Raw genomic sequence first — 15,495 nt, forward strand, 5'->3', positions numbered from 1 at the left:
GTTTAAATTACCGATAAAGTGGTAAAGATAAAAGTTAGGGATGAAGGTAAATCAAATGAATGAATCGAAATCACGGTAAGTAAGAAAAGTATCATTCTTTCAAATTCAGGCTGCTTCCAGATATAGAATAAAATATATGTGTGAATGAAAAATCAATTCTTCATAGTAAGCTTTTCAAGGAACGAGTGTCATTCTGTTTACCAATTAGGGTATTTCGATTGTTCCATGATGTCATCGTGAGAATTCCAAATATTGTACCGTTATCGGTTATATTCTTAGTGTTATGTTATGCATGGTTTTGCTAATATTTCTTGATGTATTTTTGTGTTTAACACATTTAGACCATGTTAATCTATTGAAATGACACTAATGTTTAACAATTCATAGAGAGTAGTTTGAGTTCAAATCGCTGAATTCAATGAAAATCTGATAAACCGTACATCGGCAAACGTGACAGAGACTACAATTATAATTTTTTACCTGGCAAGGGAAAGGTTTCTTTAAAAATTTCGATAGGATATATAATGAATTACAAATGTACAAATAAATTTTTCAGGGAGTTTGAACCATTATTTCAAAATTTATAGACGTTTATGTTGCTAAACTGTACTTATTCATTGTTGGAAAATTGTATCAAAATGCACTGTAAATGTGCTTTCATACTGGCAAGTGTAAATGGACTTAATATGGTAAAATACATTAAATAAAGAAATGAGTAGAACAATTATGTGTTGTTTGCTTGGGGAACAGTCGTCGCTATAACTGCCCTATAATTTAAATAAAAAATACACGGAGTTTATCCTAAAATCATCAAGGGTGGAGAAACCTTAAATGAAAAGACAAACCACTCACCTTTGCAGGATAATCTCCTCCCTTAGTAACAAGTTGTATCATCTGTGTTTGGAGAAAAAAACGATAAGTTTTACCTGTTCTTTGATACACTGGTTCCCCAATTAGGCACTTGTGTGGTTCTTGCAATAAACAAAGAAAACTTCTTATTGAAGGAGGTAGTAAAAAGTCCAGTTTCCTAAAACCAGGACTAGTATATTTCTTGTGTTGTGATTAAAAATGAACTACTATTTAAATTTGTTTTCCCTTGGACTGAAATGTCACATTTTCATTGGTTTAAACATAGCATATATATCTCTATATTTGTTCTGTGAGAAATAATATTAGGCAATATGGCCGTCATTGGTCGACGCTTCGCTTACTCATTTCGACATTTCATAGTATTTAATACATAAACCGCATGCCGTAAGTTCTTAAAGTATTTGGAGTAGTTGCCCTTTGAAATTCTTTAAAATTAGAGTAGTTGCCCTTTGAATATTGACGTCACATTGTTTTGTCTGGAGCAGAACAAAATGGCAGCGTCGAAATTTGCTCAAATCTCTGCAGAGGAAAGGGAAAAAACATTTTAAATTGAATAGCAACAAAACATTGTAAGGAAACATGGGTGAAGCAAGGATTTTTAAAGAGTATTTGAAAGGTGAGATTGAATTTTGAATAATTTAAATGAGTTAAATTGGACGAGATGTTAGGCATCTTGTACATGACTTCATCGCTATTTGTGAATATATATGTCGCTTGATAGTCCTCGGGAAAACAAAACACTTATTAGGTTAGTTACTGACTCACTACGGAAATATATTGGGTTGATCAATCTTATAATCAAAACGCAAATCAGCGCATAATTTAATATCTATCTTCAAATTACGGCTGTTTCGACGACGTCCAAATCAAATCATTAAATACTATGAAATAAGAACCTATCCTATTGACACTGACCGAATTCATTTATCTTAATATCATTACAGAAATCAAAGTACTGAAAGTACTGAGAGACGGAGGCATCATTGCGGAGGAGATTAATCTAATAATTCCAAGTATTGAAGTACCAACGGGAGTTGATTTCATCGATTGATATTTATCTTAAAATCAACGATATGTAATTTTGCATGCCAAGTAGTTTCTTATCCGTAATTGAATAACGCATATTTTCATAATATGAATTTTCGGGCTTTTCCGACAATTTAAAGAATTCTGGGAAAACATCATATGAATCATGTTGCGTAATATTTTAAGATAGAATAAATTCCATCAAACTATGTATCAGTAATGTAAATATTTCTGGAAAATTATATGGATTCAAGCAATATTTAACTATAATAATATTTAATGCTTCATAATGCATTACATCGAATTTATCGATTATTTTCGAGAACAAGGTCTTGTCAGCGGCGATCAGTGGCGTAGCTTCCATTGAAGCGCGGAAGTAGGTGCTTCCACATTGTTTTGTAAAAAAAAAATCAAGTTCTTAACATATAACTATTTAAAACAATTTCTGATCATTTGAATTTCTATTGATATTTTCATTTTTTTTTTAATTTTGAATGTAAAATAACAATAACGAACTTAATTAATTAATGAGTAGAAACCAAATGAAATAAACTACAATACATGTAAATGTCAGCCCTCAGCGCTAGTGAAATCTGTTTTCGCACCACCTTCAGAAAATATGCGGATATTACGAGGTGTGAGCAATTTTTTTATTACTATTTTAGAGAAGGACGGGGTACTTGTTATATATAAAATTAAATTAATCTCATCATAAATCAGACACTACTTTTTCTTCTTTATCGTTAATGTTATTATGATGATGAAGTAAGATATAGAATTTTACACATTCAAAACCAGGGTTATTTTGATGGAACTCCTTTTTCTGGATACTCAAAATTAAGTGTCTGAAATGCTGAAAACTCGTCAGCTTCCGTGGGCTTCGCCCCTTGGGCCCCCAACAGGGCTTCTCCCTGTCTTAATATGCTTCCATAATAAACAAACCTTAAACCTTAGCTACGCCCCTGGCGATGATCTGTGGTTAGGTCCAAACACAGTTTCACTTCCGGTTTGCCAGAGTAACTGCATAGGAGAGTTGATAAAAATCAACTCCCAAAAATAATAATGGTTTTTTCTTCTTCAAATTTTAAGGTATAGAAGGTGTAGAGTATCAATTAAGAGTTTGCAATACTAAATATAACATATCTATGCTCTTTTATGGAATATGCCACAACAAATTACAAACAAAAAAATATTTTGTAAGTTAGAACTATACCTAATGATTCACAATATATACTAAAATTTATGATACATAATCAATCAAAACTTTTGAACAGTGAACTTTTTTCATATGAAAAAAAAATCGTTCATCCTTAAAAACCCCTAATGTTACATGTAGGTAATACGTGCATGATCTTAATCTCGCATAGTTGTTGTTCTTTTTCTTTTGCAGAATGTACGTTTCAATTGTAGAGAGTGATCAAATATATTTCTAAGCGTTTCAAAAAGTTATGGAGATGAAATATTTATATATAAGAAACGCGCTAAAGCTCATTTTGCTTAATTTTGCTCAAAATTACCGTTGATTTAATCATTTCAGGCGGTCCAATAAGTAAATATTGCTAGCTCAGCCTTTTGATCAACAGCTTTGCGCATCAACTGTAAACATTTCATCGTGACTTTCTGCAAGGGATGAAAATATCACGAATTTATACAGATTTTACTTGTGGTGTAAACAAAAGTTTAGAGATATAAATTAAGAATTTCGGAAAAATATTTATCACGCAATTGCAAGTTTTTTTTTTTTGCTGTAAAAAGATTCAATTCTTTCAGTATATGCACGACTTCTATTCTTTTATCTAACTATATTTAAAAATATCCAAGATGAAGAGAATTCGCTGTAACATCTCTTTAAAGCTAAATTTTAAATAATATACCGCGGCGGATCTTGTAATACCCCGTACTTCACTTTTAAAAGAAAATATGTACATTCTGTCAAATGTTTTTACACTTTTTTCACGCAAATTCTCTTATCAGCTTGCAAAAACACACTGACTTCCCAACCTACTTTGAAATTGACAGTGCTGGCCAGACAATGCAGGATTAATCAAGCTTCACAGCACGTGGCCTGGGTACTCTACCTGTGCACACACTGAATGTGTGTGTGGAAGGGGGGGGGGGGTGCGTTAAAGGGTGTAATCTGGATGTTTAATTTATTTGTTTCACTATCCTTATAGTAGGTTTAGTATGCATGCCAAGTAAAACTTAACTAAAATGTGCCATGCTACGATCACGATTGTCTGTACTAAATTGGGGGAATACTAAAGTTCATATAGCAGTGGTTCAACTTGTTGAATAATCATTTTATTGGATCGATGTCGGGGGTGGGAGTGTACTATACATAGAAAGATATATCTCCGCAGGAGATTAATTGATAATGCGCAAGTAATATGCGATACAGACTAAGAACCACGTCGTGTTTATCCATTGAATCTCATGATTATTCAATATTTCGGTCAACACAAGATGGTTCTTGAGGAATCCTCATTATTTGCCGTCACGGACACGAAGCTGTATAAAAAGTATAAATAGCCACTAAACGACTACACACCATTCCTATTCTTAAACTCATGACTCATGGACAAAAATTTTCGAGAGAAATTATGTTTATTGATCGCAATATGTATAGTTCTATTTATTGTAATTGCAAACAAGATATTTATTTCAATAATAATATTGAAATATGAATCCCAAACAAATATTGCAATTTTTGCCGCTAGGTGGTGTCCGTCAAATCCACTATCGACGTCACATGTGAGCTGACCGGTAGCAATAGAGGAGGCTCATAGAGCCTCCGTCTAAAAAGGAATACTTGAAGTCAAAGTGGTCAATCTGGTTTCACACATTAGATGCTAACCACGACAGCAATATTCCTCTGAAGACATGGACGAGTCGGCTGAGAAGTTTGCAAAAATTCGAAACCAACTACGAGAGAAGGCATCTTCAAAGTGGGGAGTTTCAAGACCACTTAGGAGGCAAGGGACCAAATAGTAGGGAATTGAAATCAAAAAATGGTGGAACGGCTACATCTTCCGTAAGGGTCCCGAGGTGACGATGACGGAAGATGAATTCGTGAAATCCCTTGAAGAGGCCTACCAAAGAGACAATGCTGCTTTCCGTAAGGAAATGGAGCGATGTTTCGAGGACATTGCAAAATATGTCACAGCAGACATGAAACAGATTCTTACCAAAGATGAATTCGCCTATGGGTTCAAAGTTTTTAAGTTTGGCCAGGTAGACGAGGGAAAGAATGAGAGGCATACGAGCTATTCACGACCGCCCATGGAAAGCCCACTGTACAGCTATTAGTTGATGCCTGGGTTCAGTTAAAGGCAGATGACGATCAAAGCAAACATGATATCATCATGAAAATTTTTGGAAACTTACCGTTTTATTTTGAACACTGAAATTGATCAAAATATTTTAGCATTTTTACAAAAAGTTATAATGAAAAAATGGTAAATGAATTATGAAAGGAACTAATCCGATCAAAGCATGGTTGTTGACATCTAAACAAGTATTTTCGATATGACAGAGGGGTGCTTTGAAGTTTATGTTATGTTAAAATAAGCTGAATATGACGAAACAAAACAACAAATAATCGTTTAAAGAATTCTTAAATCGTTTTAAGTTTTACAGTTCAAGATGAATCTGAAAATATTATAATAATATTTCTTTTAACTAATTATTATTATATCACACTTCATTCAAGAATATCTGTAAAATTGTTATTTAAATCATGAATGTGACTGGTTTTGTCCGTTATAAAGTATTGAAAAAAGAATAACATTAACAAAAAATTACGTTCTTCGATCGATTAGATTTTATATATTGTTTGATGTATTGGTCATCCAAAATGTTTAATCTATATAGATTTTGCTCACAAAGCATTGTTCAAAATTTAAATCCAGTTTAATTGACTAAAGAGTCAATGAACGAGAAGGCAAATTCAGACTTGTTTTTATTTTCTATGTACAAAATTCCATTAGAGATGAAAAGCAGTCATACCGCAACTAGACTGGAAGCCAATGAAACACCTATTCAATACATAAATGTAAGACAGCTATGTATAACCCTTCCAGACTTCGGCTCGGGCATGAAGTTTGGTAGTATTCAGGTGATAGATTGTAATAATAAAATTCACATCTTTTCAAAACTGGCACATTGCGTTTGGGAAACTTACTTTCGATTCGATCGACCTACAACCTTTTCTATAGCATCCACAAACAGAGTCACGTCATAACGTAACGCTATGTGACTCTATACAAAATTAAGTGTTTTCAAACAGTAAATTCATAAGCTTGTATTCACTCAATAATCATAGAACAAAAATATATGAGAAATGATTTACCTTAAAATGCTTAGTGTATGTATGAAATTCATAAAACCTCGTCTAAAATTAAATTAAAATGAAAAGAATATCGCGCTTGTTTGCGAAAGCTTCGCCTGAAATATAACAGGAAGTAAAAGTCGCGTTGTTTTATTTGGCCGTTACCAGGACATTAACGGTGCATGAGACTGTTCTTTGCTACAAACATACGCTGGAGAACTTGCAGAACAAAATGATACCAAACAACGCCCGACAAATCTTTATACTGCCATGATAAAAGACTACAAAATGTAAGTAGTTTTTAATAAAAAAAATCCCCCATTTATCGGACAGGTTGCATATCTGTTACAGCATTTAATGAAATCGATATTAACTCCTCTTCAAACTAATGGTGATGCAAAACTTTTTGCGGTCGATTAATTGATTTCCCGAAGAATCATAAAGTGACTCATATTTTTTCTTGAAGTATAAAACTTAAAAATATTAATTACATTTATCTAAACTGCTTGAATTTTTTTCCAATTTCTCTTGCAAAATTCTGAGTATGAGCACATCGAGTAAAAACATTCTTTTAAAGCACTACATTTTTTTTTACACTTGCAGAAGTAATCATGATTCAGAATATTAACTGAATTTGAATATATACAATGTTATGTATATTCATTTCTCGATGCTTGTTTCCATAATTTATGACAAACTAATGGATACAAACACCATTATACAATATGTACCTAGGTTTAGAAATTCATATTACATGTACTACAGGCACCTGTATCTATGCTTTTTGTAGAGGGTAAGGCATGCGTAGAACACATACAATGAGTCTACTATTCTTGCTCGGATCCAATAGTTGTAGCGATTCGTGGGATGAGTTACGTAACTGAATGCACAACGCCGTTGACAATTCATCATGACAATTATGCTGGTGGACGAGCCCATTAAACAATAGAATATTTTGATCAATAAAACTATTTGTTTATTTTCTTTATAGAATTTGGGTTTTACATAGAGGACTTAAAAAGATTTATTGCCGGTTTTTTAAAATATATATTTACTGAGATGCATGAAAACTTTCTGCTCTATTTTCTTACGCGTAGACTTATTGTATGTTTCTACGCGTACCTTCCTGTTTGAGAATTCGACTGACAGTAAACTAAAAGACGGGGTCACGTGACCCCATCTAAAAATGACCATCTCATCTTCAAAAATACCGACAGATTTCACTTCTTTCCTGTTTCCTGTGTTGTCATAATATGCCGATTTTCAGCAATGATATAGAAGTGATATAACTTTACGCTTACACGTAGTCTAAGTAAGGTTTTGTTGATTAATTTACGAAGATAATAGATGGAAATGCTAATTTGCATTGGATTGAATATAAAAAAAATGCCATTAGTTTAATATATGAAATAAAATATTCAACAACTAATTATAGGTACGTTTTGATGTATCGTGTCCTTTCTATCATCGACGTCAAGAAATTGGTATATTTTGCAACAAATGTGTCCCAGATATTGCGTTACATGAAGATACCTAGAGGAAGTCGGACAAGTAGCGAAGGGGCCTTCCAGCACGGTCCGCTTATGAACATTTCCTTGTCCAACAGGTAGTGGGTTCAGTTTACAGCAGATGACGATAAAAACAAACAGACAGGATGTTATGCTGTTTTACAGAAACTAACCGTTTGCTAATATCCAATGATGCTGTACAATAGATTTTTTAAGTCTTTAGGACAATATGATAATGAAATGGTTATATTATTTCCTAACGTAATCTCTGGAAGGGTTTGCTACATCTAGATAAACATTTGCAATATAAAAAGAAATTAGAAAATATTTTAAACAATGTCTCCTCCAAAACCATGAATAGAAATACGCTAATTCTGTTTTACCTTTGCGTTTACCAGAAAGTGAATTACCAAACAAAGTGTATTGTGGCAGAACTCTTTTTTTATATAATATCTATGCCGATTTTTAATAAACATAGAGAATTTGCCTGATGAAAATGTTTTAGGTCTAAATGGTTGCTAGTGCAATCTGTTGAGAAGATATTATGAAGAATAAAGAAATGATAATTTACGTTAAAAAAAAAGCATAACAAGAGGCTCATGGGCCACATCGCTCACTTGAGGAACAATAGGTATTATAAAATCAGCTTCATGAAGTCATAATACAAACTTTCTGGACAATGTACAACAATACATGTAGATCATGTATAAATAAAATCCATTTCCCCCCTGGATATTCTTATGTTTATAATCATCAGTCCCTTTTCTAACGGGATGATTTTATAGTCATATCACATGTTGAGTATTGCAGTTCTCAAAAAGATCCTTAACAAGTGTTTATATATGGGATATAAAGCTACATCAAACTTTGAACCTTCTTGTGAGGCCGATGAATTGTCCTGGAGCAAAAGTCTTAACAATTATAAAGAATCATCTGGCTGATTAGTTTCTGAGAAGAAGATCTTTAAAGATTTACTCTATATATTCCTATGTAAAAGTTTAACACCCCTCATGTGGCCCCACCCTACCCCCAGGGATCATGATTTTCAAAAAATTGAATCTACACTACCTGAATATACTTCTACACAAGTTTCAGCTTTCCTGGCTGATTAGTTTCTGGAAGAAGATTTTTAAAGATTTACTCTATATATTAGTATGTAAAACTTCGACCCCCATTGTGGCCCCACCCTACCCCTGGGGGTCATGATATTCACAACTTTGAATCTACACACTACCTGAGAATGCTTCCAAACAAGTTTCAGCTTTCCAGGCTTTATGGTTCTTTAGAAAAAGATTTTTGAAAATTTTTCAAATTTTTTCATTAATTTCTAATTATCTCTCCTTGAAAAGGGTTTGGCCGTTTAACTTTCACAACTTTGAATTCCCTTTGCCTAAGGATGATTTGTGCAAAGGTTTGTTAAAAATGGTCCAGTAGTTCTTTAGAAGATGTTGAAAATGTGAAAAGTTTATGGACAGACGGACGACAGGCAAAATGTGATCAGAAAAGCTCACTTGAGCTTTCAGCTCAGGTGAGCTAAAAACTTTAGAATTTTATTTATTAAACAATATTCTAACCTCTTTCACCAGTATATGTAAGTAAATAAAAGCAAAGTAATTTGAATATTAGATTGTATATCATAGCGTATCCATACTTGAAAATAATTGATCGTAAGTAAAAGGATAAATAGCACAATGGTGTCTATATCAAATCCATTTTATGAATCAAAATCGTACTGTTGTGTTGTGTTGCTCTAGATCTGTAGAATATATTTTAATGCATAACATTATTACGTACAAAATCCTACTTTTGCTTAATTATATGAACTTAAAATAAAAGTTTAAGTACTAATAATTCCAGTAATCTGTGATTGAAGTTGTATTTTCTCTTTTTTTCCCATCCCTTCATCAGCTTCAAGTAAAGTTACGAGTGTCATATGCCACTGCAATCAGTATTTGGTTTCAGAATATTTAATATAAAGATAAAAAACAAAAGGATTTTTTGTTCAGATATTGAAAGTGCCTTTTCATTATTTATTCAATTATTTGGAAAAATGAAGTGTTTTGAAAGATACAATTGATATACTTAGTTTAAAAAGTGTATCTTGCACAAATATAGATAACTCCAACTAATTTGATGTTGAACAACAATTTGATATGTGTTGTTTGCTTAATAAACTAAGTACATTGATACTTTCAAATTGTCATATCTAATAAGTATTAATTGAGTACCACTAAACATATGATACAGCACTCATTGCTCTTTATCTGCTTACAAATTCAAAATATCAAAGTTCTAGCAACATTCAATAATATGAGCTAATCTATTTTTAGACAAGAGCGATTTAACATCGGTAGATTTAATTACTTCTCCAACAGATCAATAAAGTAGGCCAACCTTGGGAATTTTAAAAAAATCTTGTACAGTAAAACGAAGAAGTCTTTAAATTCTCTGCTGATTCCACCACTTCCGTTCACATGACAATCCGTAATGTTTTTTAAACGAGCTTTTAAGAAGGATAATCTACTGGCACCAAATTATGATTCAGAAATGTATGAGGAACATAATTGATTCGAGGCATGATATTAGTTCACCTACTTGTGATACCATAAGAGATGTAAGTAAATTAAAAAAAATGGTCTACTTTCGTTTTGGACAGATACGGTTTATACAGTCTAATTTCAAGTTTACATAAAAAATGAAATACAGCCTACGTAATAATTTGCAACTTTATAACTTCAATTGAATCTTGAAATTGTTGCCATAACAACATTCAATTCTAAGTGACGTGTTTCTCATATAAATTAATGTGAAAATGTTTTTAGAAAAATGTGTTTCGATTGATTAATAACATATCCGATACTAACTTCAAATTTTCAATCTTTCTAAGTGCAGTTTTTTTTGGTTCATTTATTAATTGGTTTATAGGTTCTAGGTTGGAATTTAGATATTTTTTCCATTTTCAAAATGAAGGAGAGTTTTTTGAAAATTAATTTTCTACTTTATAGATTCAGTACCTACAAACACATCTAAACCTTCCCGGCTAATGTTGTTCCGTGCAAATGTTCAGTTTTTACCGCTAACTCCTATTTCATTTTTGAATATTTTACTGCCGATATATACTTGGCGAGTATTGATTTCAGCCAAAACTTAGAATAAGAGTTAAAATAGTATATATATCAGAGATGTGCGGAAAAAAATTTCTGTATGAACATAATTAAAATGTCTGTGGCATGTATGGTAAACAAATTTTTTTTTAATTGCAGACGGAGTAAAATTGTAAAAAAAATAATACAACTATCCATAAATGTAAAATGTCATGTCAGTGTAGACCAAATGTAAATGATAGAAACCAAGTTATAGGAAGAAAAATTTCTGTATGCATATCTAAAGTCTGTGCGCTATTCTGCAGTAACTAAATTTCTTGTTACAAAGTTTTGTAAAAGCGTGTGCGGGTAAAATCAAGTTCGAATTTCCTTTCAGAGCGCTAAAAAAATAACGAATTGAAAAAAATTGTAAAAGATTAAGAGATTAATATTTAAACATCTTTTATGGACTTAGACAATGGTGCCATGGTAGCAATATAAACTTCCTCGTACAAATGTTAAATAACAACCTTGGAGTACTTTAAGACCACAACTTGTTTTGATTATGAATAAGATAATTTGATATGTTTAAAGTTCTTATTTAGAATTTGTTTGGAAAAGTGGTTAGCATGAACAAATTTCTTTTAATTCATTTTCCTCCCATTCAATGAATGGTAAATAAAATGATTCGACTTTGGCTTTATCAAAATTTGAATTTGCCAAAACTGATTTAAAAATCCATAGTAACCTGATATCATTTGACCACAATTTACTGCATACGCCTATATAAATAAATATGTGTACTCATCTGTAAAAGAAATAATAACAAATATAACTAAACGATGTGTAGGGTTTAGCAACAACGTCAAGACTGGAATTTTTCGACGTCAAACATTGTTGTTAAAATTATTTCCAGATATAAATTAAGCACTGATTTGAATTTTCTAGCATTGTTTGCCAGAGGGTCATGGAACAACACATAGAAATGCCTTAGATGAGCAAAAATCATGCTAATGGGCAAATTAAACACATTTTTTTTAATGTAGACAAACCAATGGCATCAATTCTTGTTTAACGAATCACTGTCAATTCACTTGTAAAAACCAACTTTGTACACCAAATTATTATCAAACTGTATTTTTTTTTTTAAGATTTAATTTTTTTTTATGTATTTGATCCCTACCGAATAAGTTTGAGAAAGGTCTTTGTGGTCAATGTAGAATGGCAATGCTCATTATATATGCATCATACATCTAAACTAAACAAGCATTAAATCGTAGGTTTCATTGATTGACATATTCCAATATAAATAAGATTTATAATAATGTTAAATACTGAAATTTGATTGGTTTAGACACAGTTTATAATCCGTTCTATTACCGTCAGCGTTTGCAGCACACTTGGCAACCAATGGGTAACACAAAAAATTGTTACATGCGCGTAAACTATTTGCGTTCGGTGTGCCGTAGAATTCTTGTCAATTTATAAATAAGAGCAGTAAAGTTTTCTTTAAAATTATGACATTCAATATAATAAAATAAATAGTGAGCTTCGTGTCAGTTGACACTGGTTTTCTTGGGTTGTCAATTTCAACTGATACTCTCCCAAACAGGCACTATTAATGCATTGTCAATTTCATTATGGCATAGTAATGACATAGTTACGTATACATCACAATTAGTAAACAGTTTTACAGAAACTGAATGTGTAGCTTTATATCAATAACCATAAGATATGATACATTATTCATTAACAAATGCATCGAACAATTAGAACATTTATTTGCATCTTTCATTCAATAGCCATATCATAGGTTTTTCTTAAAACTGGTTTATATGAGATGAAAATAACAAATTATAAGCATATCATTGAAATAAACCAATTTTTGTTTTCATAAAGTACTCGTAAGTAGTATTGCTGTAATTCGCTGGCAACTTTATCTGTGTATATCACACATTGTCGATCCTAATTCAAATCATATATCATTAACTAGTATATTTTTATTTTTATCAGAAATTTAGCATGAAGTCAAAAACCAATTATTAACCAATTTTTAATAAATGTGCTGCTTTTCATACACTCAAAGTTGACATAATTTTTTTTCTAGAAAGAAACCAAGAGATAAAAGATAAAAAATGGCGGGTATTGTTATGGACACAAAGATACACCCCTCAGAGAAATATGACAGGGTTAAATTTCGTTCAGACCAAGGGGGAGCAGGACCGTCGACCTTGACCGAGAGAAAATACCAACAGGACCGATACTACGAGATACAGACAGATTTGACGTTAGAAGAGGCTCGATACTCAGAAATGCGCAAAAAGATTCCAGGACTTGGTCGCATTCCTAAAGATCGCATAGATAGACAGAGCAAAGAATCTGACTTCCATAAAGTATGTAAAAAAGTTGTATGTACGAGAACTTAAATAATATGCAGGATATGCTTGAACTATGTACATTTGTATCTTCAAAAACTTTCATTTTATAGATAAATATGTATGGCATTTATATACAAGATGGAATAAATGTAGTGGTTACACTAATGAAATTATACTATCGGTACAATTAAACAACTAGATTGATCATGACACAACAAACATCTTTGCGATAACTGAATCTGATATTGTCAATTTACTGTTTCAGAGAAATCAAGCACATCTATGTTTTGTGAAACAAAATTTTCACGAAATTGAGTGTAGCAAATTTGTACCAGATCCTGAAAAGATTGGGGTAAAAAAGATCAGGGATTTAAAGTAAGTTTTCAGGGATTTAAAATAAGGTTAATCTTAGAACAAAGAAGGCATATTTTTCAAAAGAATTGTAGAAATGTTAATTTTCTATTTAATGTTAAATTAAAGATTAATTCACCTATTGAGTTTTTCAAATATTTGTTTTCTCAATTATATACTTGTATAAGTTTAAATTATTAGACTAAGTGCACTTGGATATCTGATATTTAAATTTTAAAAGAGAAAACATGTAAGGAAATGTTTGATGGCAGATCATAATATTTTGAGTCAGTATTTATTTTATTTCTCTTTCTTTCCTTTAGGTGTCATTGTGGAGAAATTTTTACAGAGCATGTTGGGATTTCTAACGCCCGAAACTTTGCTGAAAGGGAACTTGTGGAAACATTTCTTGTTCCTGAAGGTGAGTATCTTCTTCAAATTAACACCTGGACAATTTGGGATGTCAATATTTAACCATGTCTTGTTCCATGGAATAATTGGCCATTCTAGACTTATATAATACATGTAAATGAACGAGTAGATTAAAATATTATTGACATTAATGGTTTGGAATGTCTCCCTTATTTAGATAGCGTTCTGATATTGTTCTTCATATATGACTTGTTTCAGTGATTTCTTGTTCATTTTTGTCAAATAAAATCAATGTCAATAATTGCTCATTATCTTTTGCATGACACTTATGTGACTAACGTAAACAATGGGGTTGATTTAATCTTAAAGGAATTTAATGTAAACATATTACAAAGTATTCGTTGGTAAAAGGGGTTCATTTTGTTCCATTCATTTGAAAACCCATTATTCCACAAAAAGGAGATTATTTTATTTTATCAGAAATGAAATTATTTTTTGGTTTCAAGCAAAATTCTTATTTGAATGTATTTAATTTAGAGCACTTAATTATTACCTCCTCATGCAGACACCAAAAGTTTAAGGTTTGGTATATTACTTTTTAATAATTCTTATATTATATGGAATAACGTTAGTCGAAACTACATGTACGTTCTCTCTCTTAATGGTTGATCACAAGAGGCATTTGAAGCTTATATTAGAATTAATAAAAGAGCATATCTCCTTATTGGTTTTCTACTCGAAACTACAAAACGAGGCATTTGAAGCTTATATTAGAATTAATAAAAGAGCATATCTCCTTATTGGTTTTCTACTCGAAACTACAAAACGACACGTTGCAAATAACGATCCATGCATTGTGTAATAGAGTACACTGTCTCGCTACCAGACAAAAGTACGACCCAAAGTAGTGTAAAGATCAAAGTAGAATACAAAGACATAGTTCTTCATCTCAAGAAGCATTACTTTAAATTTACACGTTGTGGTTTTCAAAAGGGGAAATCTTAATGTTTGTAATTTTAAAAAGATATTGGATTGAAATATCAGATACTCAATAATTATAAGGATTTTTAAAATGATTACCGGGCAAATGTGATAAAATCAATTATCTCAAGTGCCATAAATACTTTATTTTATACAAGTCATTACACGTACATATCCATGTATTTAGTTGATTTAATTGGAAAATTTGTCTAATTTGCCTCTGTAATTGTGTTTGTGTATTCGTTCTAATCCTAAACTTCCCAACACATAATGTCAATGCTTTAAAATATCAAGCACTTATAAATTAAAAAAATGTGAAATAAATGGATACTTGCTTTTAAATTGTCCATTAAGCCTCTAATTCTCAATACTATTTCAGAGTTGCGAAGCCACATAAATTATGGAAACCTCTTTAATGCTCCTCCAGAAAATTTAGCATCAATTCTATCCCAAGTTACATGGACTAAAGAGGATGCTTTCAGAAAAACGTCTTGTTCGACGTTTGGCAAAATCTGTTTCGTAAACTATGAAAACTCCAAACCTGCCAAGGTAGTTGTTTGTGTCATTTTCATAAGAGAATTACTTCAAATATGTGATTC

General features: G+C 31.7%; 1 protein-coding gene and 1 pseudogene across 1 annotated transcript in view; both read left to right on the forward strand.

The window, feature by feature from the left end:
• Nucleotides 1-4,208: 4,208 nt before the first annotated feature.
• On the forward strand, nt 4,209-5,300 carry LOC128182093 (sarcoplasmic calcium-binding protein-like; annotated as a pseudogene).
• A 4,811-nt stretch (nt 5,301-10,111) lies between these two features.
• LOC128182094 (uncharacterized) overlaps nt 10,112-15,495 on the forward strand; it is a 6,050-nt gene continuing 666 nt past the window's right edge. Inside the window, exons 1-5 of the mRNA XM_052850708.1 lie at nt 10,112-10,345; nt 12,922-13,207; nt 13,458-13,567; nt 13,867-13,964; nt 15,276-15,445. Coding sequence (XP_052706668.1) covers nt 12,950-13,207; nt 13,458-13,567; nt 13,867-13,964; nt 15,276-15,445 — 636 coding nt within the window. The 5' untranslated portion in view covers nt 10,112-10,345; nt 12,922-12,949. The remainder of the gene's footprint in view (nt 10,346-12,921; nt 13,208-13,457; nt 13,568-13,866; nt 13,965-15,275; nt 15,446-15,495) is intronic.

The sequence above is a fragment of the Crassostrea angulata genome, chromosome 4, assembly GCF_025612915.1.
Source record: "Crassostrea angulata isolate pt1a10 chromosome 4, ASM2561291v2, whole genome shotgun sequence".
Lineage (NCBI taxonomy): Eukaryota > Metazoa > Mollusca > Bivalvia > Ostreida > Ostreidae > Magallana > Magallana angulata.